The 25,593-nt window shown below is 48.3% G+C and overlaps 1 protein-coding gene across 4 annotated transcripts in view; it reads left to right on the top strand.

The window, feature by feature from the left end:
- The window catches only part of exoc4 (exocyst complex component 4), a 79,567-nt gene that overhangs the window by 49,147 nt on the left and 4,827 nt on the right, over positions 1-25,593 (top strand). For all 4 annotated transcript variants that reach the window (XM_018747497.2, XM_018747498.2, XM_018747499.2 and 1 more), the window contains exons 11-17: positions 4,735-4,954; positions 13,292-13,428; positions 14,030-14,185; positions 17,153-17,331; positions 22,928-23,069; positions 23,913-24,091; positions 24,367-24,526. In XM_018747497.2, coding sequence (XP_018603013.1) covers positions 4,735-4,954; positions 13,292-13,428; positions 14,030-14,185; positions 17,153-17,331; positions 22,928-23,069; positions 23,913-24,091; positions 24,367-24,526 — 1,173 coding nt within the window. The remainder of the gene's footprint in view (positions 1-4,734; positions 4,955-13,291; positions 13,429-14,029; positions 14,186-17,152; positions 17,332-22,927; positions 23,070-23,912; positions 24,092-24,366; positions 24,527-25,593) is intronic.

Here is a 25,593-nt window from a genome sequence, read left to right on the forward strand (position 1 = left end):
CCTGGCATCTGCTGCTTATCTGCCTCCATGTACCGTGAGGTCACTCTCAGCTGGTGAAGGAAGCAATGTGAATGTGGGGTGTGATGAGTGGCACAGATGCTTCAGGTGTGGTTTAGCAATCCTCTTGCAGCTTCATTTCAGTGGGTCACTTCTCAGGAAGCTAGACATTCATGAACTCCCAACCCTGCCCCCCCCCCATGGGAAGCTCTGCTGTTTGTCTCCCCACAATGCCGTGTCATTGAGACAGGGGCAAGGGAATGATGTCTCTGTTTCTGCTGTGAAGATGCCTTCACACTACAGATGGAAAGCGGAATGGCTAGCACTGGCGCAGTCTGAAAGCTCGTGGGATCAAGGGTCCATAAACAAGCTAATGTACTCATTCCTAATAATGTCCATTTTTTTTTTTTTTCTCTTGAGTCATTTTTGAAGAACTAATAATGAGTCTGCAGGAGATTTGTTGGTTCCACTGTAGCATGTTGCTGATATGTGGGGAGGAATTCTGCAGGCCTCAGGCACAGACATCTGTTTCTTAGACAGTTCATTAGATGACATCTCTTGCAATCAGTGGCGGATGCCGGGAATAAACAAGGATCGTGTATGAATGGAAGTTGTGTGAGACACCCCCAAAGTGCTAATTCTGCATTAAGGATCAAGCACTGGTCCACAGGGCCAAGACGAGTGGAGTGATGTGGGGAGACACCAGGCAAAACATGTTGACGCTCAGTGTTTGGGAGAGTACGCATATGTACTGTCGCCCGCTTGCAGTCACGGTCATTGAGAGAAGAGCAGGTACTTGTCCATACCCACCCAGTCACTCATTCCCTAAGACGCAGCCGCAAACTCTGACTCGCGCCTTGTTTATCGCCGTCTGGTTATTATAGCCCCTCTTCATTCTGCTCAGACACGCTGTCCTCTGATGAGCATCCATGTCTCTGTGTGTCAATCCCATTAGCCAGCGGAGAAATGGAGATTGCTTCTTGATGAACAATTACAGCTGCCATTTGGACCCGATCACGCCACTGCTCTTTGCAGTAATTCCGTTTCTCCTGTAAGATGCGAATGGAACTCCGCTCCAATTATCTGCCGTAATCCCCTTATTAACGATGAGATATGTTTCTGCGGCCCTCCGTCTGCGGGCCCTGTGATGTGTGCTGGACTGCCAGGTCCAGGCTGGCCCCAGTTGCCGTGTGACAGTTGCCGGGGGCTTCGGTAAGCAGATTTAGACGGTCATTAATTAGGGTTTCAAGGACTGGTAAGGCTTGTTGTGTGTCATTGCCATAGTGACAGTGTCATGTGACAGACACCACTGGATGACAGCGATATTTGTGTGTGAAAATTGCCTGTTTTGGTGGGCTTTCTCAAAACATTCCATCATGCGTTCAAAGAGTTCTCTTCATATGTCAGTCTTTGTTTCAGAAAGACTTTGTTGACTTCTGTTTTTTTTAGCAACATCTCTGTTGCTTCTCTTATGCAAAGATTGCCCCAGATGATAGTCCCTGTGCTGAGGCTGTCGATGAAGATGGTAAACAGCACAGGGGGAAGTGGACGTCTGAGAGACGGTCAGGTTGCGGAGGTGGGAAGGGGTCGTGTTTGGCCCCTGATGTCTAATTAAACGCATCGCTGAGCTGCCACAGCCGCCATCACCAGTGCTCAGAACCACGTGTGCCCTGCCTTTTTTTTTTTTTTTTGTTAGTTTTGTCTGCTTGTAGGGTCATTTCCTTGTCTCCGCATGGCCCTCTGGGAGGAGTCCGATGAGGCGTTAAGCGTCTTTTCAAAGAGATTCAATCTGACAGCATTTCAGGGGAAGCGGCAGTGGAGAAAGGATGGTTCTTTCACAGTTTGGAAGTTATTGCACATTCCGTATGTTACAGTGCTGAAAGCGCAGGAAAATAATCTGAGTAAATTGTCCGCTGGCCAATGAATCCATTTTGTTCACGTTATACTGCCACAGAAAAACCCTGAAAGGTCACGCTTCAGTACAGCGGCAATCTGGCCAACATACCGCTGTTAGATGAACATAGTTATTACTTATGTGGAACGGTACTGAAATTGCCAGATTCTATGTAACAATGGACCAGCCTCCTGCCCCACTGTACAGGACCTTACAGGTCCATCAGTTTAATAAGTACTGTAAGTTCACCATCCCTGTGCACTGAACATGAATCCCTGTACTCTAAAGTGGAGGAAGACTCAACTTCAGTCTCTCACATGTTCAAAGATGTTGTGATCTGCATCACTAGCATATCATCTCAACCTGCTGCACACACCACCTATCCGCATCAGCAGCCATTTGTTGAAATCTGAACCGGGCAGCAGAAGGTGTCTTGAGTTTATTTTCATAGATGGAGAAAATATAGAGCTCTTGTGTCTCAGCAAAACATTAGGGAGGCATGACCTGTGAAGCAGAGGGAGGGTTTTATTATTATTATTTTAAACTGTTGTGGCCCTTGGTGTCATGGGGTTTGTGGTGTGATCATGAAGGATTGTTCTGTTGACCAGCCGGAGCTGTTAGTGCTGCGACAGTGCTGCTGTAATGGTTGGTAGAAGAACAGGTGAGTGGCAGCACTCTGGGCTTCTGCCCATGGAACTTGACCCTGTAGCTTGGAGGTGGAAAGTTCAAGGGCATCAAATAGACAACTGAGCATAATCAATTTTCTAAGTACCAGTCTACGTAGATACTTGTAGCTTGAAATCAATAAAGATAGCAATAGAATCCGTAGAATGCATCTTTCCACCTTTCAGCTGGTCAGTTCTGCAGCCTATAAATAAGGGACATGAAAAAACATACGTGTTTTCTGTTGCCAAGGATTAGCCCAAGTTCCACGCTTCCTGAACACTTGAGCCAGAAAGCAAACTACAGGCTGACAATGGCCTCTGCTTCAGTAAAAAAAAAAAAAAAAAAACTTGTGAACACACACAGAGTTCACCTCGCTCCAGCCTTGCCCACTAATTGGATTAGGACAGTGCTGAGTGTTGCAGTTTGCTGGAGAAGGGAGGGGGAAGAGTCCAGCCACAGGGCAATAAATCACCCAGGGACTACTGACCTGGAGCTTCTGTCTCCTAAACAAGCCAAAGGAACAAAGAGGCCAGGCCTGGGCCAAGTCGCCGGCCTCACATTGGGGGCAGGCGGAGGCGGCGGCGGTGGTGGTGCTGCAGCAGGTCTTCGGTATTGGTCTTCCGTCCTGTCGTGACCTTTGCACGTTGACCTCCCTTGTATTATCAGTTTATGATGAGTGTTAATATGCAAGGCACCAAGACACTGGCAAGCAGCCAGCTGTCTTCTCATCTGCCAGTAAGTGGCACCGAAAGGAGAAATTGGTTCTGCCGCCACCGCCGCCTCTCCTCCTGGAGTGACGGAGTGCTCCTCCTACCTCAGTGGTCCACTTTGTTTGCTCCCCTTCCTCTTTTATGTCTGAATGCACTTTTTCATTAAATCTTCCCAACATCAAGTCTTTGTTTCACCTGCTTTTTTTTTTAATGTTGTTATCAAATGTGTGATGTTCGGAGAATGCCACCACAGTTGCCCTGAGAATTGTAATTTTTGTAGCTTTGAAGACGAAAGTGCAGTTCAGCCTTTCTCATCTCTCCCGATGAAGCCCCTGATGTGTGTCATGTTCTGCTTCGCTTTTTGTTTGATTTGTGTTTTCGTCTGCACTCGGGGACCGCCCAGCTCCCAGCGATTTAAGAAGGGGCAAGGCAGTTGGCTAGCAGGTGATCAGCACTAAAATGTTGCTCTCCAAGGTTCTGGGGTCGACTCCTCTACATGCTTACAAGTTCACGCAAAACAAAGCAAGTCTGAACGTTCCTGCTAAATCCAGTACTCCAGGGACACGTTTCTTTACTCTTACATGTACATTTATTCATTTATCTGACACTGTTCTCCAAAGTGACTTGGTGTTAAGCTACTTAGTTTTTACTACTTACTTTATACAGCTGGGTATTTTTTTTTTTTACTGGAGAAATTTTAGGGTAAGTACCTTGCTGAAGGGTACTACAGCTAGAGGTGGGGATCAAACCTTGACCTTTGGATCTAAAGGCAATAACTGTAACAACTGCGCTACCGGTTGTCCCTTTTTGTCTCTGGGTTCTTCCAGGAGATGGAGCTCAACGCAAACCCAGCACAAGCTGGGCAGTTTTTGTTTTATTTTTTTGTCATTTAGCTGATGCTTTCCAAAGTAACTTACGATGTGTAATAAGCACCTTACAGTAAGAGACATACATTTGTTAAGTGCTGTATTTTTATGGGAACCATTGCGGTGGCTAAGGCAGTAGCACTTGTGCCTCTCAACGCCCAGCCAAAGGGTTAGAATCTGGCCAAGGCTGTGTGGGGTCTGCCCGTTTCCCTCTTTGTTTAGTATGCAATTCCTCACAGACAGGTTCATGAAGGCAATGCTTAGCCACCTCTGAACCCCCTCTTCCCTTGAAAACCATGTGAGTGCTCTCAATGAGCCAACTTTGGCTTTAAGGTACTTATTGTACCCTTAATTTTTGCTGTATCAATTCAGGGCAAGTACCTTGAGCAAAGGTACTTCATTCAGGAGGAGCAGAGATTCAGATCAGCTTCCTTCAGGTTGGAAAGGAAGGGTTCTAACCAGTACACCACTGTGTCTTCTTACCATTGTTAATTTATTTTTTTTTAAACACATTCACCAGGAAGTGTACCCGAACGTAATCTTTGCTCCACTGTGTAATTTTTTTTTTTTTTTGATAACGCTTATTTGCCATTGCTTCCAGATTCATCCAGGAAATCGAGATGAACATGGGCCCTGGCCACGCCAAGCAGTGCCAGCTGCGCACCTTCCTCACCTACTACATCAATGACCTCTTCCTCAACCAGGTGCGCACGGAGATCAACAAGGAAATTGAGGCCGTCACCAAGGTGTCCGATCCCCTCAAAATACTGGCTAGCCCAGACACCATGAAGGTGCTGGGAGCACAGCGCCCTCTGTTGCAGGTAATGATTTTTCGATTAGAGCGTCATATTGTTCTCTATCATCATGTACTGTAGTCGTTATTATGTGGTTGGAAGGATATTGTGATGCATCCAATTGCTATTTTATTATCTTTCATTATTCTTGAATTTCTCTGCACTGTCAAAAATGTATTTACTTTTAATTTCCTTAGTTGCATAGTAATGAATGATGGGGGCATTATTATCTGTTTTTATTCACCACATCACCTGCACATCATTCTTTTAGTTGACTCTCCCTTGCAGAGCTCTTTACACTGCTGTCAGATTGAGATGAACTGAGCGTTAATCTGGAGAACATAGCAGAGCAGCCTTTTCAGTAGTCCCTCACCCCACTGCAGTACATAACTCTGAGGTTTTACAGGCTAATGGCAATTCTCAGGCCACAGATGACCAGCCAGTACTTTCAGGGCTATGTCCCCCATTTTGGCGACAGCCAAATCACCCCGTGATTACTTGGGAGATGCCCTAGCGCTGCACTCTGCTCGCTCTCACCCCCTGGAGGTTATGTTCTGCCATGGATCTGTACTGGTGTGACTGCAGAGGATGAGCCTCTGGGTTAGAGAGACCAGCTTCATGTAAAATTAATCACCGGTGGGCTCTGTGCGCTTCCAGCACTTGACAAAAATTTCTCAAATTCCCTTTTCCTATAAACACTGATGGTTGGATCTTCATGCTCTTCTGTTACCTTTTTTAACCTCCTTTCTTAGTTTCTTATTTAATTTGTTTACATAGATTTTTTTTTTAAACTTCCTCAGTAACATTAATATAGTGAGTCTGAGTGATAGCACATTAGCAAGTGTGTGTCTGTATGTTCTGGTTAATTCAAAATGACTTATTGTCAAAACAGTAAAGAGGCTCACAAAATGATCTCCAGTAAAATCTGTTTCCTAATTATTTCCATTATTAGTGCTGAATAGAGAGCACTCAGCTCAAGTCCTCTCATCTGAGAACTGTGTGTGGGTAAACAGTGTTTATCAGGCAGCTATCAGTCAAGCAGTCTAATCTTAGACCAGCGGCAGTTCATTAGAGGAGCACGTCTGTGCCATGAGATCACCAGTCTTTTGTTTATGATTATGACTTCCTGTTAACGAGGACTGCGGCATTGCTCTAATTACCCTGCCGGCTAACAAACGGCCCACCAGGTAGTCAGAGAATTGCGAAACGTTCTTTTTTTGGGCCTTTTCTGTACTAATTAGTCCAGTCATGGAGACATGCTGTACCCTATCAGATCTAAGGCCTGCTTTTTTTCCTGCCTCCCTGGTCCAGTTACAGGCCCAGAGTGTGCTGTCCAAGATATGGTGCTCTCTGGCCTGTGCTGTCCAAGGATCTGTCCTGGCTCTCATCTTTGTCTTGATGTGTGACTCAGCCACTTGTCCCTTGCTGCTCGCAAGCATGGCACTGCACTCAAATGATGAGCAGAGGATAGTGAAAGTAGCCGTGATGATGATCAGGGTGGTTACGGGGTTAATGTTTTCTGTGCTTGGGATGCTGTTATGGAAGCATCCCTTAGCGACTGTTGCCACCCTGTAAAGTAGTCTGCTGACAGAACACTCCGTAAATGACCTGATTGTGCACAGCCGGAACGCAGCTGCACCTGCAGGAGCCCCCGGCTGCTGGGGCGTGGCACAGGCGGCGACAGTCCCCACACGAGGCAGACACGTGTAATTAAACGGCCTCTTTCCAGGCTCCCGATGCACTGGCAATTAGCACATAATCACCTGCACGGGGGCGGCTGGTGCAGACGGTGCAGGGCTAAAATGCTGTTTGTGTTTCTGTTTGTTTTCTTGTTTGTTTGTTTGTTTGTTCTTTCCCCTGGAGGAGATGAGCGAGTTAGCTTCCCCGGGAGGTAGCGACAGAGGCGTCGCCTGGTGTTTTGACTAGCGTGCCCCAGATAGGAGATGCATTGCCTGCCGCTGTGCCATCAGCAGGATGTTACCTCATACAGTAGTTTCATTAACGGGCCGCGTCACCTGCAGCTGTAGACACCCTGCGGAGACAGTGTTATCCAGAATGGGCTGCTTTTGGTGTGCAGTTCCACCTCATTACAACACTCTACACCCTTCTCATATGCCTGCCAAGGCTTCATTCTCCACGGCTCAGCAGCTCCATCCAGGAACTCGAGGCCGTCATGCAGCTCACCTGCAGTCGCCACCGCAGCTCTTACCCTCATGAAGTGCAAGGGACATTAGTGAACACACACACAAACCCTCTCTTTTTCTTTAGCACTGAACCCCAGGAAGTGATAGTGATGACATTAGCAAGTGTGCACACTAACACTCCCTTTGCCGCTTCATCCAAGGAAACGGGGGGCGAGTTTAGCGAGCACACAGCAAACCCTCCCTTCCTGTTCACCACTTGGTCCCAGGAAATGAGGATGACATTAGCAAGCTCACGCTCAGACGCACCGGCTTCTCTTGTCATTCAGAGTGCGTGGAGCTCATAATTACACGGCACGGGAGAGCGGGATGAAAAGAAGAAATGGACAAGAATATTAAAGCTTGAGGACGGTGAGCTTTGAAGGGAAGTCCGACTCACTGGAGCAGGGGGACAAAGCAGATTTTTAATTGATTTTCAGGCTTCCTGTCTGCAGACTGTAGAGTGTCGTTGAAGAGACACTTTCGTTTCAGTGTGTCACTTCATTTTCTTATACACATGTGGGCTCTGAGGATTATGAACTTGTTTCTCCCCAGATAATGATCAGGGTATTAAATTCTTCTCCAGCCTCAGAATTCCTTTTATTTTTTTATGTGTGATTTGTTCAGAGTGCTTTTACACTTTTCTTTTTAATTTAAACTTAAGGTTGGAACTTGGTTTGGAAATTTGAAAAATGGATCTTGAGGGATTAGGATTTACAAAGTGCACAACTTGCATATTTTTATGGGAGTGGGATTTAAAACAAGTGCTCCCCTTGCCCTCTCTTCGCCTGTTTGCCAACCTTTAGTCACTATGTTTTCAGCTTCCTCTCTCCTCAGTGCTCTCTGATTGATTAATTTAATTAGGAACACACTGAGGGTAGGATCCATAGTTGAACATGGGCTCCATCAATCTTCCATGCCCCAAAACCCTCTGCCCCCACCTGATCCCCGACTGACTGGGAGGTACCAAGTGTATGGCCTCAGGTACCCAGGATACTGAGCACTAGTGCCTGCCACCATTGCAGTCTTTGTCCAACAGTCTCTGTCCCAGTCTTTTTCACCGTCTCTGTTTTATAGTCTCTGCCCTTCAGTCTCATCTAGTGCAGTCTATGTCCCATAGTCTCCATCCCGCAGTCTCTGTCCCTGAGTCTTCTATTGTACAGGCTCTGTCATACTCTCTCGTCGAGAGCAGTTTCTGTCCCCCCAGCTGTTCCGAAACGTTTGCCCTGTCCATTGTTTGCAGCTTTGAGTGGTACTTTGCCTCTGTGGAAGCCAAGGTGAGAATGGTATAAGAAGTTCCCTGCATGTGTCTGTTTCAACAGCAGCAGCAATGCCAGGAATTTGCTGGGTCTCTATGCGCAATAGATGTCTTTCCAAAACAAACAGACAAAAAGAGGTCTTTGTCTCCATATTACATGTTTTTCCCCCCATTTTAAAACTGACAGTAATTAAAAGGTTGCTTTGCATATCGGCCATGTGCTGTGTCAGTGGCTGTCATGCTCCATGGGATCGTGCTGCCTCTGTTTCTGTATTTATTTATTTATTTGTTATTTAGTTTATTATTTTTACTTGCTGCAAAGAGACAGTTATTATTTATTATTTATGTGCACATGACTGAATACCTGTGTGTGTTGTGCTGCTTGTATTTGGGTTGCTCAGTAGGGGGCATTGTGTTGGCTGTGCTGTCTCATGCGTTGTCACTCCTGTCCATGTAGGAGCCAGAGGTGCTCTCTTCGCCCCCGAGTTCACCTCTGCTCCCGCCGTCCTTCTGAGACAGCCCTTCTCCACCTCCCTCCTTTTCTTTTTACTTTCTCTTAAGAGTTTTAGAGCTTTTTGCTCCTCTGGCAGTAAGCAGCCCTTTCCCTCCCACACCCTCAGGCCCAGGATGATATGTACCTTACCTCGGCTCTCCTCCTGGTGTCCACCTGCAGGCCGAGCACCGTCCCTGTGATGGTACCGCTTATCTTATGCACACATGGCACTCCGCTCTCCGGACCTTAATGGCCTGCCTGTGTCTTGGATTCGGGACCATCTGAAGGTCCTTCTCTCCGTGTAATCAGACTTGAGGTTCTGGGACACGAACAAGTGAAGAATTTTCTCCTCGGGTCTCCAGGTCCCCATCACTGGAAAAAACTGCCCTGAAATTACCTCAAAGAGCATACAGAAGTTTTAAAACAGGAAAGGACATCATGAACCCCCTCCCACCCCCTGTGAAATGCTGCTGGAAAGTTGTCTGCTGTCAAATAACACAGCTGGCTCTGCGGTGTAACGCGACGTGCTGATAAAATGGGACAGAGACTTTACAAATCATGCCTGGAGCTCTGGATTTTTGTGGTTTGTAGCTGTGTGTGTGTTTTCTCTCTTACTCCCCTGCAGCCATGTGTACTGCAGCTGCAGGCCTGTGTAAGCTTGTACCACTGTAGCATTGCTGTCTGTACTTGGGCTGCACAGAGGTGCAGCAGGTAGCGCAGGTACCTCACAGTTCCTTGGTTGTGTGCTTAGATCTGGGTATAAATCAATTCTACGTGGATTTTACATGTTCTCGCTGTGTTTGTAGGGTTTCTTCTAGGTACTCGTTTCTGCCCGCACTCCAAAGATCATCAGTGTCTCTCAGTTGACAGTGGTGTGTGTGTGTGTGTGTGTGTGTGTGTGTGTGTGTGTGTATTTGAATGAATGAGTGGTGTGTTAGTATTAAATTGCTCTGTTATGTGATTGGGTCAATAATTTGAGTTTAGTGAGCATATTTTGCATTGTAAGTTGTCTTGGACCAAGGCTAATTGTGAACTGATAATAATAATGCTAATAATAATGGTGGCTTTGCTGTACCTCCTGTAGGCCCTCTGTGCCATGCTCATCATCCTGTCTGTGACCTTGTGGCCCAGCAGTTTTTACTGTGGAACATCCCAGAGAAAGTGTGTGTGGGGATGCAGTAGAAAAAGGTATGAGTGGCAGGAACAGGAGCATTCGGTGAAGTTCATTAGCACAACTTCTCACTGGGAGAATCCACACACAGTGCGTAGCAAAATAACAAGTGTCTCTTTTGGCTCAGCAGCTGCCCATAGCTCTGGTCTGTGTGCCTGCCTGCCTGCCTGCGTACGTGTGTGTTTTGTGCTGTATTTTCTGTGTGTGCTGGAGTATAACATCAGAAAGATGCTAATGAATGTGTAGCTCATTGCCTATGGCAGCCGTGTTTTCTGTTCATCTCCACGGTTCATTAGCTCCATATGGAGTCATTTTTTGGGAGGCGGGGGGCGAGGGGTGGAGAGATTCCCCCTGAATAAGCGTCTCCGATCTGATTGAGCTGTTAAGTGGTTGCCGATGGCTTGGCTTTGGGACGGCGCAGCTTGGTGTCGTTTCCGTAGTGCTGTATGTAATGATGCACAGAGCCGCCGATTCTCGATCGCAGTCCCAGGGGAACAGGGAATATCAGGTGGGTGTCACACATTTGGGGGGGGCCCAAGCGTAGTCTCGGTTTTTTCGCCTTGTCTGTGCGAGTCAGAGCTGAGCCAGCTACGATGACACCCAGCGACACAGCCATCATCACCTCTAAAGTGTGCAGCTTTCTTGCTGCAGCACGCCTCTCGCCTGACGGTCGCACCTGGGGACGCCATTCTCTTTGTTGCTTTATCACTTTGTCGCGGGGAACAGCGTGCCGGAAATCACGAGGACCAGGAGGAGGAGGGGGTGGTGCGGATGGAGGCGGGAGTTGTTTTCTTCAGTACAAGAGTAAGTCAGTGTACTGTGACGAGTTGCCCCCTTTGGATGGATTTTGTTTAATTAAAGAAAGTAAATGTAAAAGTGCATTTAAAATGATTGTGCTGGATTGGGCAAAGGGGAATTATGGGATTTAATTGTGCAGTTCGCTGGGATTACAAGGCCCTCGGTCCTGTGTGGTCACGTGCAGCCATGCTGACATTGATCAATGTACCCCCCGGCTGGTTCTGGTTGAGTGAGATCCAGCTGTACCCTGAAGAGGAGATAAGTCTCTCTCTCTCTCTCTCTCTCTCTCTCTCTCTCTCTCTCTCTCTCTCTCTCTCTCTCTCTCTCTCTCTCTCTTATATACACACACACACACACACAGACACACACACACACTCACTCCTCACTGGATGCCCCACTGGCCTGCCTCACACTCACAAATGATGTAGTGGAACGGGTAGAATGGGAGGGGTTAAATGCTTCGACCCCCCCCCCCCACCCCGTTGCACATTCGGTTCTGACGAGCCCCTGTAGGATTAATGGGGAAACCCTTGACCCGTTTCGGGGGTGAGGCTGTGTCGTCCTGCTCCTCTTGCCAGGGGACATCCATCTTCGAGAGCGACACGGGTCAGGGGGTAGCTGGGTGGGGGCCAGGCGTTTATGTATGTGAACTCGATGCTGCAGTGTGACTGTGAAAGCAGCCAGCTTTGGGGAACATCTGCGGCTTTCAGCGGCTTCAGCTGGGATCGCACACTGATGACGTTGGTCTGGGGGGATTGTGCAGAGCTTTTGGGATTGTGCTGGTCATCGCCGTAGACAACACCATACCTCCTACCTGTCTCTGTGCGCTGGGTGTGTGTGTGTCTCTCTCTACAAAGGTGGCACTCAGAGTCCCCTTGACCTACCGGATTGTTGGCTCCTCCAGTATACCCTGTGAAGGCTACCGCACACCTTTTTTACAGAATGCACTTTGGAGAGGGGCATGCTGGGTAACATTCGATTATCATAAAATGACAAGTTTTGTATGAAGTACAGCTGTTGCTTGAGATGGGAGGGGTCCTTTCACTGACGTGTGTGTGCGCACCCCAATATTTGTGTTTGTGAAGCAGTGGTGTGGGGGGAAGCATCACTTGGCTGATTGACAGTTAAATAAGAGCAAGGAATTGGGCGCGGGGCAGCGAAACCGCAGTGATGCTGTTCTCTCTCTCCGATTCACGGTTTGATTACTTTTTAATGATTCCTGGTGAGAAGACGGATGGGCGTGCTTATTGGCCAAAATCAGACAAGGGCTTGGGAGAGATGGCGCATTTGTTACGGGAGTAATGGACCCCAGCGCTGTTGTTTATCCAGGCACTCTGTGTGGGAGATACCGAGTCCCAGTGATACGCCGAGACGACACGGAAAGCCGCGCTGGACAGGATGACGGACACGGAGGACGGCCCAAGGGCGATGGTTTTAGTACCGATGTTTACCTTCACTTTGCTTCGTAGATCTTCGCTCAGGAATGAAACTCATCGATTGGACAGGTCGATGAGCAAGGGGGGCCCTCCTTCCTCCCATCGCCGTCCGTTCCGAATGACTACGCTGAAGTGACCAGTAAGCACAGTGTCTGGGGGAGGTGAGGAAGCATGGAAGCTTAGACCCGTGGTGGAGAATATCCCTCTTTTGCACAGTCCTTCGGCCTCCTTGTGTTCCTGCCAAATCGCGTTTGTCTCCTTTGGCAGGATAATGTCTCCGTTAAGGTGGCATGGAGCACAGCTCATAGTACATGCTTGTAGCGATTAATGCAGCACAGCTGCAGTGGGAACGACGCTCTTACTCCACACTGACACGGCAAGCTGGTCTTCAGTACCACCAGCGTGTCAGTCCTTTGCCTGTGGCACCAGATTGCAGCTGGCAGGTACACGGGTTCCTCTGGTGTCTGTCTCAGCTTTATGGCGCATGGCCCACCAGAGGACAGCCGTTTCCACACTGGTGCCAGTCAGCTGCGTGCTCTTTGTGTCCATTTCTTTGTGTGTGTGTGTGTGTGTGTGTGCGCGCGCATCTCCCACTGAAGGTGGGCATCCTTGGGCAGAGGGTAGTGGAAGCTGGCAGAGTTGGGGGTCCTACCCCTCATTTCATTTGCCAAGGAGCTGTGGGTCACTGCTGCCCCCTGCTGACAGTGGTCTGTCACTGTCAGATGTTACTGCGGCTGTGCAGATTTAGAAGAGGTCACTACTGTGCACATGGACATACACACACCCAATCATGCCTTCAACCAAGAACTTGATCCATCACACCTCGGGGCCTCCAACCTCCAGCTGTGTGTTTACTGTGCATTCATCTCTGATTTAAACCTTTTAAAAGTGAAACTCTTCTGCTGTCATCTGGGGCATGTTGTCATTCTGTTTTTTTTTTTTTTTTTTTTTTCCCCCCCTCCCCCCTTGTGTAAGCAAATGTGTGTGGGAGGTATTAAATATCCTGAACCCTTCTTGTCCCCTTGCAGAGCACAGTGGTAGTGGAAAAGTCCATCCAGGACTTGATGGGTCTGATGCAGGACCTGAGCACCTATTCCAATCAGTTCCTGGAGATGGTGTGTGATAAACTGAAGGAATATAAGGAGATCTGCAGCGCTGCCTATAGGTAGGAGAACACAAACCGTGCTGGATCTACATATCCCTTCCCTCGAGTCGGCTTCATTACCACCGTGAATGGACATGGTAATTATACTACAGTGAGACGCACCCTTCAGCTAGATGGCAGGGAAAAAAAACAAAGAGAAACAAAAAACTTGTAAAGAGGAGAAGGAGCCTTGGTGCCATTATTATGGTAAGCAGCCTGTGGGTGGGTGAATAGGTGTTGATTTAATTCCCTTCCACAGTCACTGGAAGCCCTGCTTTATGTTGACTGTGTGGAGTCTTCACGCACTGTCTCTGTAATGTGTGTATTGTGGCATGGAGAGAGGTAGTCCGTTGGGGGGCTCTCCATCTGCTTCACTCGCAGACATGCACAGGTTTAGGTACACCAGACCCTGGCAGACATGAACACTGCGTAAGGGAGGTCCTCTCCGTCACCTGACCAGGTGTTTCCACACAGATGCCCTTCCCAGTGGATTCTGGGAACATAACATCCCAGCTGCTTCTTGCCTGTGGACATGCCTTTTTTTGTTTGTGTGCGCATGCGTACACATACTGTGAGCTCTTTGTGTGTCCCTGTAAAGATTCCCGCTATTCTTGCCTTCCAGGGGCATTGTCCAGTCAGAGGAGAAGCTAACCATCAGTGCCTCCTGGGCCAAAGATGAGGACATCAGCCGTCTCCTGCGCTCTTTGCCAAACTGGGCCACCATGGCCATGCCCCGTCAGATGAGACAGAAAAGAGAAGATGATGAGGACTTTACCAGGTTGGTCCTGCACTGGGTGTGTGGGTTCCACTGCCTCCCAGGGAAAAGCCTTTGCACCCCAGCTCCTTCGTGTGACCACAGCTCCTCCTTGAACAGTGTGTCAACTGTCAGTCAGACTTGCACCACGTCAGTAAAACGTAATAAAGTATGTTTTGTGAATGGTTGTGGTTACAGTACCAGTCTAAAGTTCAAGTCCATCTGGGCCAGCACACCTGCTTGTATTGCACAAACTGGACAGAAGAGACCACAAAGCAACACAAGTCTCCTTCATTTCTACAGCCTCCTGCTCGCTGCAGAAGAGCAGGGAAGGAGTGTTGGCTGATTTTCTGTTCAAAGTTGTCAACTGAATACCTCATGAAGTATTAGACTCAAACTTTTCACTGGTGCTGTACCAGTCTTTGCTAGGAATTAAGGCAGGCTCACCACTTCATGGAAATGTTCTGTAATGCTGGGAAGGAAGACGGCTAGAATGACAGAGCATTCACAGAAGGGCTTGTATCTCTGATAAGAGCTGGCCTCATGCTTTGCGGTTCACTGTGGCCCTCTGTAATCCTACATATCCCATAATGCTTTGGGATCTTGTTACATCCCTGCTCATTACTGAGAAGAGAGGCTGGGGATAGGTTCACAGATGCTGGAGAACTTTGTATCTGTCTCTCAAAGCCCCAGATTACTGTGGCGCTGTGTGAGTTTAGAAGGTTGTGTGTTATTTAGCTGGCAGTAAGAAGTGCAATTGATTTCAGCAGAGACGGAAAATCCCCCCCCCCCCCCCTTCCATTGTGTTAAATGTCACCTGCCTAGGGGTGGAATTGCAGTCACTTTGCCAAATGCAGGCACACACATATGCGCACGCGCACACATACAGAACACAGACGGTCACACAGCATCTGCTCACTGCAGTAAAGGACTTTCAGGTACTGTAACTTCTGCATCTGTACCTTCCATCCTTCAGAGGCTCTCAGTTCTTTTGCTCTCAGTTGGTTTCTTCTTTTTCATCTCACTCCTTTGCTCTTTCTGCCCCCCGAGTCCTGCCTGCAGAGTGCTCAGCTGCACCCCCTGGACCCAACTCCTGATGTAACCGCTAGCCTCTAACCAGACTCACCCAGACTGCTGTTGTGCAGCCACTCTTCTCATTCTTAGGATCACCTAATCTTCTCTTAGCCAACCTGCCCAACTCTGAAATTGTAGTTCCATAACTTGTCCTGCTGCTAGCCACTTGTACTCTGTGAGACCATTTGTCTGCCACAAGGTTCAGTTGTTAGCCATTGTCAGCTCGCTTTCAGCTCGGAGTCGGTGTCAGAGAGCCCAAGAACACCTCTCCAGGCTAAGGGCGTTCATCATTTCAGCGAGCCTGACAGATGTAGGAATAGTGCACCACGCAATCAATATTCCTCCATAAATACTACGCTGGGTTGTGAAGAGGCTCCCTTATTCTGCGTACATGTATGTTTGCCGAGTGCAACGGTCTGCATCTACACAAGTACACAAGCATGTGCATCAGTATACACACACACACACACACACACACACACCAGTGTTGGCTGTACCGAATTTGAACTCGCTGTACTGTATCGCAGCAGCTGTGTACCTGCATCTGTAAGATTTGTAGAAATATAAGTAATTGACTTATGTGGGAGCAGGTTTTCCCCGCAGGGGGTTGGTCAAGCGAGGCTCATCCAGCGGGAGCCATCCTACTGTTTTTTTTTTTTTTTTTTTTTTTTTTGGGGCTGAAGAACCATAAAAGTTGCACCTCCTTTTGTGCCAAGAACCTTGTATATGCGGGGTACATTTCCACCAACTAGCCTCCTCATCTCAGCGCTAATTAGATTTCTCGCACTGGCTTTGGTGCAGCAAAGCTTTATCGTGGGGGCTCGCACTCCCTCTTTCATAGGATGTGTGCATATAGCCTGCTTTCCTCAGACTCCCTTAGATGGAGGTGCAGGAGGGTCTCTGATGGGTTCTGCGCTAACAACATTTGTTCTGCCCAAAGCCACCATTCAAGTTAAAGCAGAACTTTGCACGCAGCAGGGAAGCTTATGTTGTTTTACTTTAGTTATTACCTGCAGTTTATTGCTACTGTTCTGCTCAGTACAGCGCCACTACACAAATATTAGAAAATATCGTGGACATAAACAAAATGTCTGCTCTGGCACAAGCAGTATCGTGTTGTAATTCGCTTACTTTTCAGGATGTAAAGGAAGACATGACAACCTTCAGATGAAGGCAGCTTGTTCTACAGAGCTGATTCAGAGCTGTTTACAGTCGATAAACTAGCAGTTTAAATTGCGGGGTGGTAAAGGAGCTGCTTTAAAGAACATCAGCAATGTGTCCAAGACCTTTAACCCCTGGTTGGCGCTAAGAGGAGGTGGCCAGCATGAGCTCCCTATGCTTGTTGCTCTACTTCTTCATACTGAAGCTCTGCTTGCTCAATAAATGGTGCCAATTCATTCAAGGTGGCAATGTGAGCAGGGCTGGGAGAGAGGGGCCTTGGTGAGGGGCATGCTGGGAGACTTTGTTGAAATTCAGCCTTCTATTGATGTGGACACTTGGCTTCTGGCCAACTCCCAGCCTGCTATCCTGCGCTTGGAAGAGTGTATGTGGGTTATTTCAGTCACCCTTCAAGATGTCCTGTTCCCTCACACATTCCAGAGCGCTACAGTGTGCACCGTGTGCATTCCAGAACCTTGCAACTTGGTGAGAATCACACGTGTGTGTGTGTGTGTGTGTGTGTGTGTGTGTGTGTGTGTGTGTGTGAGAGAGACACAGGGTCCTGCTCTAGCATGCGTATGACATGGGAAAGGCATGCACAAATGTATACATGCACACATATCTCTTTATTTCACGGATGACTAGCAATCAGAGTAATGATAATTTGGAAGAATTCTGCAGGTGGAGTTCCACATCTGTCAGTACAGCTCAAGCAGAGTGCCTCTACATCACTGTGCCTCCCACAATCTCTCCCTCCAGGGCTGCCTTTGCCAAGGAGTCAGAGGTGCTGACTGGCAACCTGGGGGACAAGCTAATCCCCCAGAGCGAGATCTTGCGTGATGTGAGTGACCTGAAGGCGCTGGCCAACTTACAGGAGAGTATGGAGTGGCTGGCAGGGAGGCTGAAGGGCTTCTTCTCCAACCTTCCACCGGCACACAGTGAGTACCGCTTGTTCTTCTCTCTCTCTCTCTCGCACACACATAGATACACACCCCAGTACTGCACCCTTCACATCTGCAGAGTGCAGCTGCAGTTACAGTACCAATCAAAAGTTTGAGTATGCTCACTGTAAGAAACTGGTCTTCTGCTTTATGTTAAATATTCAATTAACAAGGTTTAGCAGAAAATCCCCCGATATTTCTTCCTAGCACTTGCGCTACTTTATGTTTGTGTTTGGTAAAAGCTTTCCTCAAAGCGACATACTACTCAAAGTAAATAATGGTGCTACTTACAACAGACAGTGCTGAGATATGTACATACGGTTATTGAAGCATAGTTTGTTTGTTTGATATGCCCATTGTCATGGTACGCATACCCCAGTAGTGACATATGAGTAGGAAAATTGGTTTATTAAAAAGTGGCAGTCGGTGAGTGACTAACTTACGAAGGTTTCAGGAGAGAGTTTGAAAGAGATGAGCTTTGAAACCTTTTTAATGCTGGAAGAATTCAGCAGTTCTGAGGGACAGAGAAGTAGGGGGTGCGGTAGTGCAGCGGGTTTGGCTGGGACCTGCTCTGTGATGGGTCTGGGGTTCGAGTCCTGCTTGGGGTGCCTTGCAGCAGACTGGTGTCCCGTCCAGAGTGTGTCCCCTCCCCCTTCACCCTTGCGCCCTGTGTTGCTGACTTAGGCTTCGGCTTGCTGCGACCCCGCTCGGGATAAGCAGACGCGTGTGTGTGTGTGTGTGTGTGAGAGAGGGACAGAGAGAGTTCATTCCAACACGTGAAGGCTAAGACTGAGAACTAATAGTCTTTAGATTTTGGGATCCTCCTGAAGGAGATGAACTAGAAGTGGAGATGGGAGGCGTGTAGCATTCTATAAGTATCACATTTTGTAAGTTTTGGGATGATTGTCTTTTAACTCTCTCGTAGGCCCTAACCATAGTCCTCATCTTAATACAGGTAATTATAGTGTTGTAAGCCAATGGAGAGAGACAAAGGGGAGGCATGTGGGAGCACTTTGGCAGGTTGGATACAACTCATACAGCAGCATTCTGGGTCAACTGGAGAGGCTTGACCAGACAGGAGGCTACTGCAAGAGGCCAGGTGTAATATCACCATAGCCTGCACCAGGAGCTGTGTAGAGTGTGTTGTGAAGTACTGGCAGATTCACCTGATGTTGAAGAGAGCAAGTGTGCAAGAGTGGGTTGTGACTGCGATGTGTTGGGAGAAGCAGACTACAGTCAGTTGTTACTCCCAAGCGTTTGGTTACTGGTGAGGATGAGACGACTAAGTTGTCACATGGCGACACGGTGGCACAGCGAGTAGCGCTGCTGTCTCACAGCGCCTGGGTGGTGCGAGCGGATGTGGGTTCGATCCCCACTCAGTCTGTGTGGGGTTTGTATGTTCCCCCCGTGTCTGCGTGGGTTTCCTCCGGGTGCTCCGATTTCCTCCTACAGTCCAAAGACATGCTGTTCAGGTTCACCCATAATGTGTGAGTGACAGAGAGAGTGTGTTCCACTGGTGTATAGATGAGTGACCCATTGTAAGTAGTGTATCTAGCAGTCTAAGTCACCTTGGTAAATGAGGTGTGTGGGCTGAGAACACTACATGATAGAGTTCATTGGAAGTTGCTTTGGAGAAAAGTGTCTGCCAAATAAATAAATGTAAATGTCCAGGGAGACAGCTCATGATGAGGAAGGACTAGCAGGGAGTCCAGTTTGCAGAGACGTGAGACACTTGTGCATTAATTTGCTCTGATTCTTCTGTCTAGTTTGTCCCATACAGCTTTTGCTCAGGTTCTCCTGGTGTAATCAAACTTTTTGCTGGTACTAAACCATAGTGAGTAGTGAATGTACGTAGTGAGTACAAGGAGTTCATGGCACACTGCGCACACAGAGTACCACACTTTCTGAGTGAGAAGGAAGACATTATGGGAGAACCTGTCATTCCCAGTCCTTTAAAACCGCTGGTCTCTTTCATGTACAACCAGTGGGTCCCTCCATGTAGCAGAGGGGCAGACGCATGTCCACATTGCACCATGAGGTCCCAGATGTGAAGGAGCAGCTTTGCGCAGTCCAGAGCCAAGAGACCTTTTTGCATCTGGTCTGTGTCAATAAAACTTTCTCATCTCCACCCAAGAGCCCATGAAGCTGGCTCTCTTTTCAGCACAGAGTGACCTTTTTGAGCGGGATTTTTTCGGAAAGGCAGCTCTAGACTGCTCTCGGAGCAGATAAAAATTCAATAAGTGTGGAGTTGCAAACGTGGCATAATCACCATTAATTTCCCAGAGTGCCATTAATGGGGTGTTTTATCATCATGGGGACAGCCTCCGTATTGTTCATTATTTAGTGTTTGCAGAGCTGATGGGACAGCGGAGACGGAACCCCTTATCTTTCCTTTTCCCCCCCAAATTGGATTTTATATTACAGCTCCAGTCAGGTATGAAGAAGTCATTTTCTTGCTCCTTGTCTTCCAGACAAACACTCGTTCCTCCCAGTGTAATGGTGGGGAGATTAAGGGCGCTTATTCCAGTGGCTGCTCTTTGGAGTGGCTTCTAGGGGAAACTTTTGTGGAAGCTGACCTTGGAATGACAAGACGGGCCCAGCGCGTGCGCGCGCACACAGACGCACGCACGTGTGCACACAACCTTACATGTACCAGAAACATGAACACTTAACGCACGCAGAATCCCTGAGCACACGGACACAGTCATGCGCAAACCACGTTCTCTCCGACACGCACACACAGGAATTATAGAGGTCCCTGAAAGGACTGTGTGTAGCAAGTCTGGGGGCTGATTGCAATTGTAAAACATAATCCTCAGACACTGCTGAAAGGAATGATGGGATAATATATGTCCGCGAATTTGTTTGCAGAGATTCATGCTGTGTATGTGTGCTGTATGAAGTACAATAATATAAAATATATAAAATGAGATTTTTTTTTTCCTTCATTTTTAATCTTTTGGGATATTCCAGGGTTACAATTCAATAATCTGATAAGGGTTCAGCCCTTGGAGCTGAGGGACATCTTCCACGGCTCAATTCAAACATGAATAAAATCTTTCAAATGAGTCTTTGTGTCATTATGGCCCTGGTCCCGGATCCTTCCGGATCCAGCCCTTAGACAAACAGAGCCACGGTCGAGCTTATTACAGCACACACGGGGGCCATCCTTCTCCGTCTTTAGTCTTGCTGTGCTTGAATCTTAATTTAATCTTAATTTGATTTGACATCCTCTTTTGTTTGCAAGTACGATTAGAGCGAGGTCCACTTTGTGCACCGCTGCTGAAAGCGGCTCGTTGCCGCACTTCTGTTTACCAGCGCGAAGCTGCTGATCTGTGTGGTGCAGCTGTAGGTCTCATTGCCCATCTGTGGACTGCGCTGGACGTCTGATTCCTTCAGACAATATTTGTCTGCGCTTCTTCTGGGCTGCTGGTGAAACCGCGTTTGTGTAAGTGTGTGTATGTGTGTATTTGTATGCATGTAGGTGTTTGTATGTATTTATATCTGTGTGTGTGTGGCTTTGTGAATGTGTGTCTTGTTGCCGTTGGCTGTAGATATGGATCACTGAATTGTTTTGGTCTTGCAGGCATTTCTAAGTTTTAGACACGGTAGCTGTCTCTGGGGTTTGACCAATCAGTCCTCCTTCGCCTTCCCATTCAGCATTTCCCTTGAAACCCACTGAACGTTATTTTGTCTTTTTTCTTGAGAAGAGAAATGATGTTTCAAGCAGTCTTTGCCTTTGCTTGAAGGGACTGAAGTTTAACTTGAAGTTTTTACCTTGACCTGAGCGAACAGGGGCAGCTCCCTGCAGCAGTGAGAATGCCATTAGCATAATCTCTCTCTCCGTCTCGCCTGGCTTTGCGTTCATCCTCTGAGCCCAGAGCCAAATGCGAAGCGCAGAAATGCCTTCTCTCACAGATGCAGTCACGGGTCGGGGGTCGCAGGGTCATGGGGTCACGGCTGAGCCAAACCATGCAGACTGGTATCGTACACAGCCGCTCACACTACACGGGTTGGAATAATTGCCGACTCCGCCGGGGGTCCATGCATAATTCATGGATTGCTCTTCGTCCTGGAGGAAGTCTCCCCGCAGTTTCCCTTCAGCCTCAGGTGAACCGTCTGCAGGGGTCAAACTCCTTGGTCCAATATGCAGTGAGCAGCAGAGCTATCATGCCGCCGCTGGCTGAAGACAGATTGACTGTCCTTTCTCGTGTGTGTGTGTGTGTGTGTGTGTGTGTGTGTGTGTGTTTTCATGCATATGCCTGCATACATCCGTGTGTGTGTTCTGTTGAAGTACTGGTGAAGTTCTGGCCTACCCACGATACATGCCACTCTGCTGCGTTTCCGCAGGTTATGCCTACCGCAGTCATCTCCTGCAGATGGCAGGAAGCAGAAGGTTGGGTAAGATAGGACTGGAGAATAATTGGATGAGCTCCTCACACACAAAAAACATTTGAAAGATGGTGGGTGGGGAGAAGGAAAAGGGGGAAAGAGCAATGTTGCCCAGTTTGTTCCAGTGCGGTCATCAGTGGCCCATCCCAGCCTCTTCACTTACCACCACAAAGAAGGACCTGCTCGGAGGTGCCATGGCGAGCTGGGAGGCCGCAGTGGGGGGCAACAGCAGTACTGTCAAGGTACAGACCTCCCAGGAGGAACGACCTGAGTGGTCTTAGCCCTCCTCAGTGCTCCTCGCCAATACTCCTTTCTCTTCACACCAGTTTACTTGCGTCTCACTGAAGGAATTGGAGACAAGCAGAGTGAACTGACTGATGTTATTACTGTTGTTAGTTAAATAGCTCATTTGGACTCTTGTATGGCTTATTAGCTGGTTCCAGTTAATGAAATTGTGTGGCGGAGAGAGGTTTTAATCTAATGCTGCGCAAACTCAGGATGGAAATTCTTCTCCACTTAGGGTCTTTTGAAGTGTGGTGAAGAAGTGTTCAATGTATTGAAGATGTTCTCACTTTTAATATCTACCACATTGGGCATTTCTTTTCTTTGGATTGTGGCTATGGTGTTGACGCTGTGGTTCGTGGGGCGTTACCTTTGGCTGGGGTCGAACCTGTGTAACGGCAGTTCAGTAGAGGGGCTCTCAGGGCTCCCTGTATTTTAGGTGTTAACCTCTGACGCTGTGAGGTCGGTGTCCCCCCGAGTCCTTGGCCTGAGCAGCGCCCACACCTCAGCGCCAGGCAGGGGAGGCCTGTTCACTTAAAGAGGTAGTTAATTAACCAGTGAGTGTACACTGGGCCGGGGGTGGAAATGAGGCATTAATCTGGGCTCTGCATCTCCCTGCATCACATACACGAGCTGACAGCCTCATCTCCTCCTCCATTGTGACTGTTTGCTAAGAGGACGTGCCCTCCATTCCCTGCCCCCTCTACAGGCTGCTTATCGCAGAGTGTTGCATTGACAACAGCCCAGGATGTGTGGCCAGCGTTGAAGCAGCTGTCTGCAGCACGTCAAAACGTTTCTCTCTTTCATGTGCAATTTGAGTGGTTTTACAGAGGGGGAACTGAGGCCTGGGCTGTGACCAGTGTCAGTTGCTGCTGTTTATAACCATCTTTGGCACACACATCTATCCCACCCCACGCAGGTGCGCCTCCAGGCACAGATGCCCAGGTGAGCAGTGAGAGCACCTGCAGCCGAGAGCAGATCCTGCTAACGCTCAATGACCTGTCCAAAGCCTTCCAGGACATCGCCGACCGCTGCCTGCTGGTGCTACACCTGGAAGTGAGGTATGTCCAGACCACACTCATAGTGCTTGTCCGAGAAGTCCCGTCCCCACCCCCCAGCAGAGCTCATAAACACGGCTGCTTCCTGTTTACCTGTGCAATTTGGGCGCTCTGCATGCTGTTCTGGCATGCCTGGTCCTCACTCCAGAAGTGGTCCATGTGGCGTTGGCGCTGACACTGTGCAGGATCCACTCCTCGTCATCTCACAGGAGCAAAAGCGTGCCTAGCTTGCTCTCCGCTCGCTCGGTGTTCTCAGCCAGTTGGGTGTTTGCGATGTGCCGTGTTGTTTATGATTGCGGGAGAGCCCCTCCTGTGTAGCGCTATGCTTTATTGACTTTTTCCATCACGCAGATTTCCCCCGACAGTACTTTGAGGTAAATTAAACCATCAGAAAGCGGGAGAGAATGGGGCTTTATAGTGCGCTGCTCACACACATACGTTTTTAATGTCAGCGAGGCAGAAAGGTTTTATGTGCTTTTGATGAAAATATAACTAGGAGCATACATCAGAGAGTCATCTCTGGCCCTAAGCACCCTCGGCCTGAATTTATATTATGTCTGGTCAAAGATGGCTGCCAAAGCCTTGGGCTGTGTGCTGTGGCCTCCGTCTTCCCAATTTCTGTCCTTGGTGTTCAGCGCCGCAGCACTTCTTCACATTGTGTTAACAGCACCAGCCCTTCCTTTGGCTGGTCTACGGAATTGTCCTCTTCTGCCAACCCAGAGTATTACGTTAGCAGAATATTCATTACCAATGACCAGGACCTACTTAATGTGCCACTTCTGATGAACTCGAGGGCATTCTGCATGTAACGGCAGCTGTTCTTAATGTCTTTCGCTCTCTTCCCAGAGTGCACTGCTTCCACTACCTCATTCCTCTGGCCAAGCAGGGGAACTATGCTATTGTTGCCAATGTGGAGAGCATGGACTACGACCCCCTCGTGGTGAAACTGAACAAGGACATCAGTGCCATAGAAGAGGTGATGGGGGCCAGTTTGCAGCAGCACAAGTTCCAGTACATTTTTGAAGGTGGGCCTCTGTGTGAAATATGCGACACTAGTGTTGTCCATAAGAGTTCAGGTTTCACTAGCACTGTGTGATTTGCCTTGTTGTCGCTTTTAGCTGCATCTGCAGTCGTAGAAACATGGAAATGCTGTCTCGGTCTAGGTTTTAGTAAGCAGAGCCAGTATATTCATATGAGAACTCTCCCTACATTTGTTGAGGTTGGGGGATTCAGCAAGGGAACATGAACATTTAGGACTCAGTCTCTTCCCCACCTGGACTTAAGTAGTATTCCTTTGCAGGTTTGGGCCACCTCATCTCCTGTATACTGATCAATGGGGCCCAGTACTTCAAACGGATCAGTGAGTCTGGAATCAAGAAGATGTGTCGGAACATCTTTGTCCTGCAGCAGAACTTGACCAACATCACCATGTCCCGTGAGGCAGACTTGGACTTTGCCAGGTGAGAGCGAGTATTGTGAATCACACTGCATACTCTTTCTGGGATTCTCTCTTCTGGTCTCTCTGTGTGCCTCCTTTTCACCGCTAAAGCATGTTCTAGGCAGCTGTCTTCCTTGTTTGCATAGCTCACAGTTTTAGTTTGTTGTGAAGTTGCAGTCCTCCCAGAGAATGTTGCTCAGTAATCAGTTGGGTTTAGTTGCTATTCCTTTAGTTCAACCTCTTGCTCGTTGCTTGTTTAATATATTGCAGCCGGTGTCTTCACAGTTCTGTAATATTGGCAAAATGTTGTTCGCACCATCCACTTTCAGGACAAAGAGCTGTAGCAGTACTATGACCGAAAGGGAGCTGGCCAGTCTGCATGCTCCCAGCATGCCATGTTGATGACAGTGCTGTCACAAGCTGCCTTTACTCCTGTGTGACCTGAGGCGTGGGTGGCTTTGGCCATTTGGACCTGACGCCTGCGGTGCTCTGAACCACTTTAGAGTCCCTGTTGTGTACCCTGTCTGTTACATCACACGTTGCCAGTCTTGGATCAGTGAAGGCAAAGTGTGTGAGTGACTGTTAGAATGAGTACAAATGAATGTGTGTGAATAAGTGTATCAGTGCGTGTGTAAGTGTCTCTTCACTGCTTACACTGCAGTGTTTGGAGGGGAAGTCGGCCTGCAATAAAATACCAAGTACGTGTGCAGCCCCCTACTCGCTCAGCCCACTCCCGAGGACGGCCCTGTGGCAGCAGCCTCACAGGCCAAGACCAATGGGGTGGGGGCTCGTTGAGCAATCAGAAGAGGTCACTCCTATGCAGGGGCCTGCAAGGACGCAATAATAACAATTGATTTTAATTTAAAGCAAGGAAAAGAGTGACTCGCACCCTGTATCCGAGTGGACCCGAAAGAAACCAGCATTAGTGCAGCAGGAGCTGTGTTGGCAAACACTGACACCTAGTGGCAGAAGGGCATATCTGGGTTATTTCCACTGGAGTAATTTACGGCAAGTGCCTTGCTCTGGGATGGTACAGCAGGAGGTGGAATTTGAACCTAGATCCTTGGAGTACAATGCGGCAGCTACAGT

The sequence above is a fragment of the Scleropages formosus genome, chromosome 2 (assembly GCF_900964775.1).
Source record: "Scleropages formosus chromosome 2, fSclFor1.1, whole genome shotgun sequence".
Lineage (NCBI taxonomy): Eukaryota > Metazoa > Chordata > Actinopteri > Osteoglossiformes > Osteoglossidae > Scleropages > Scleropages formosus.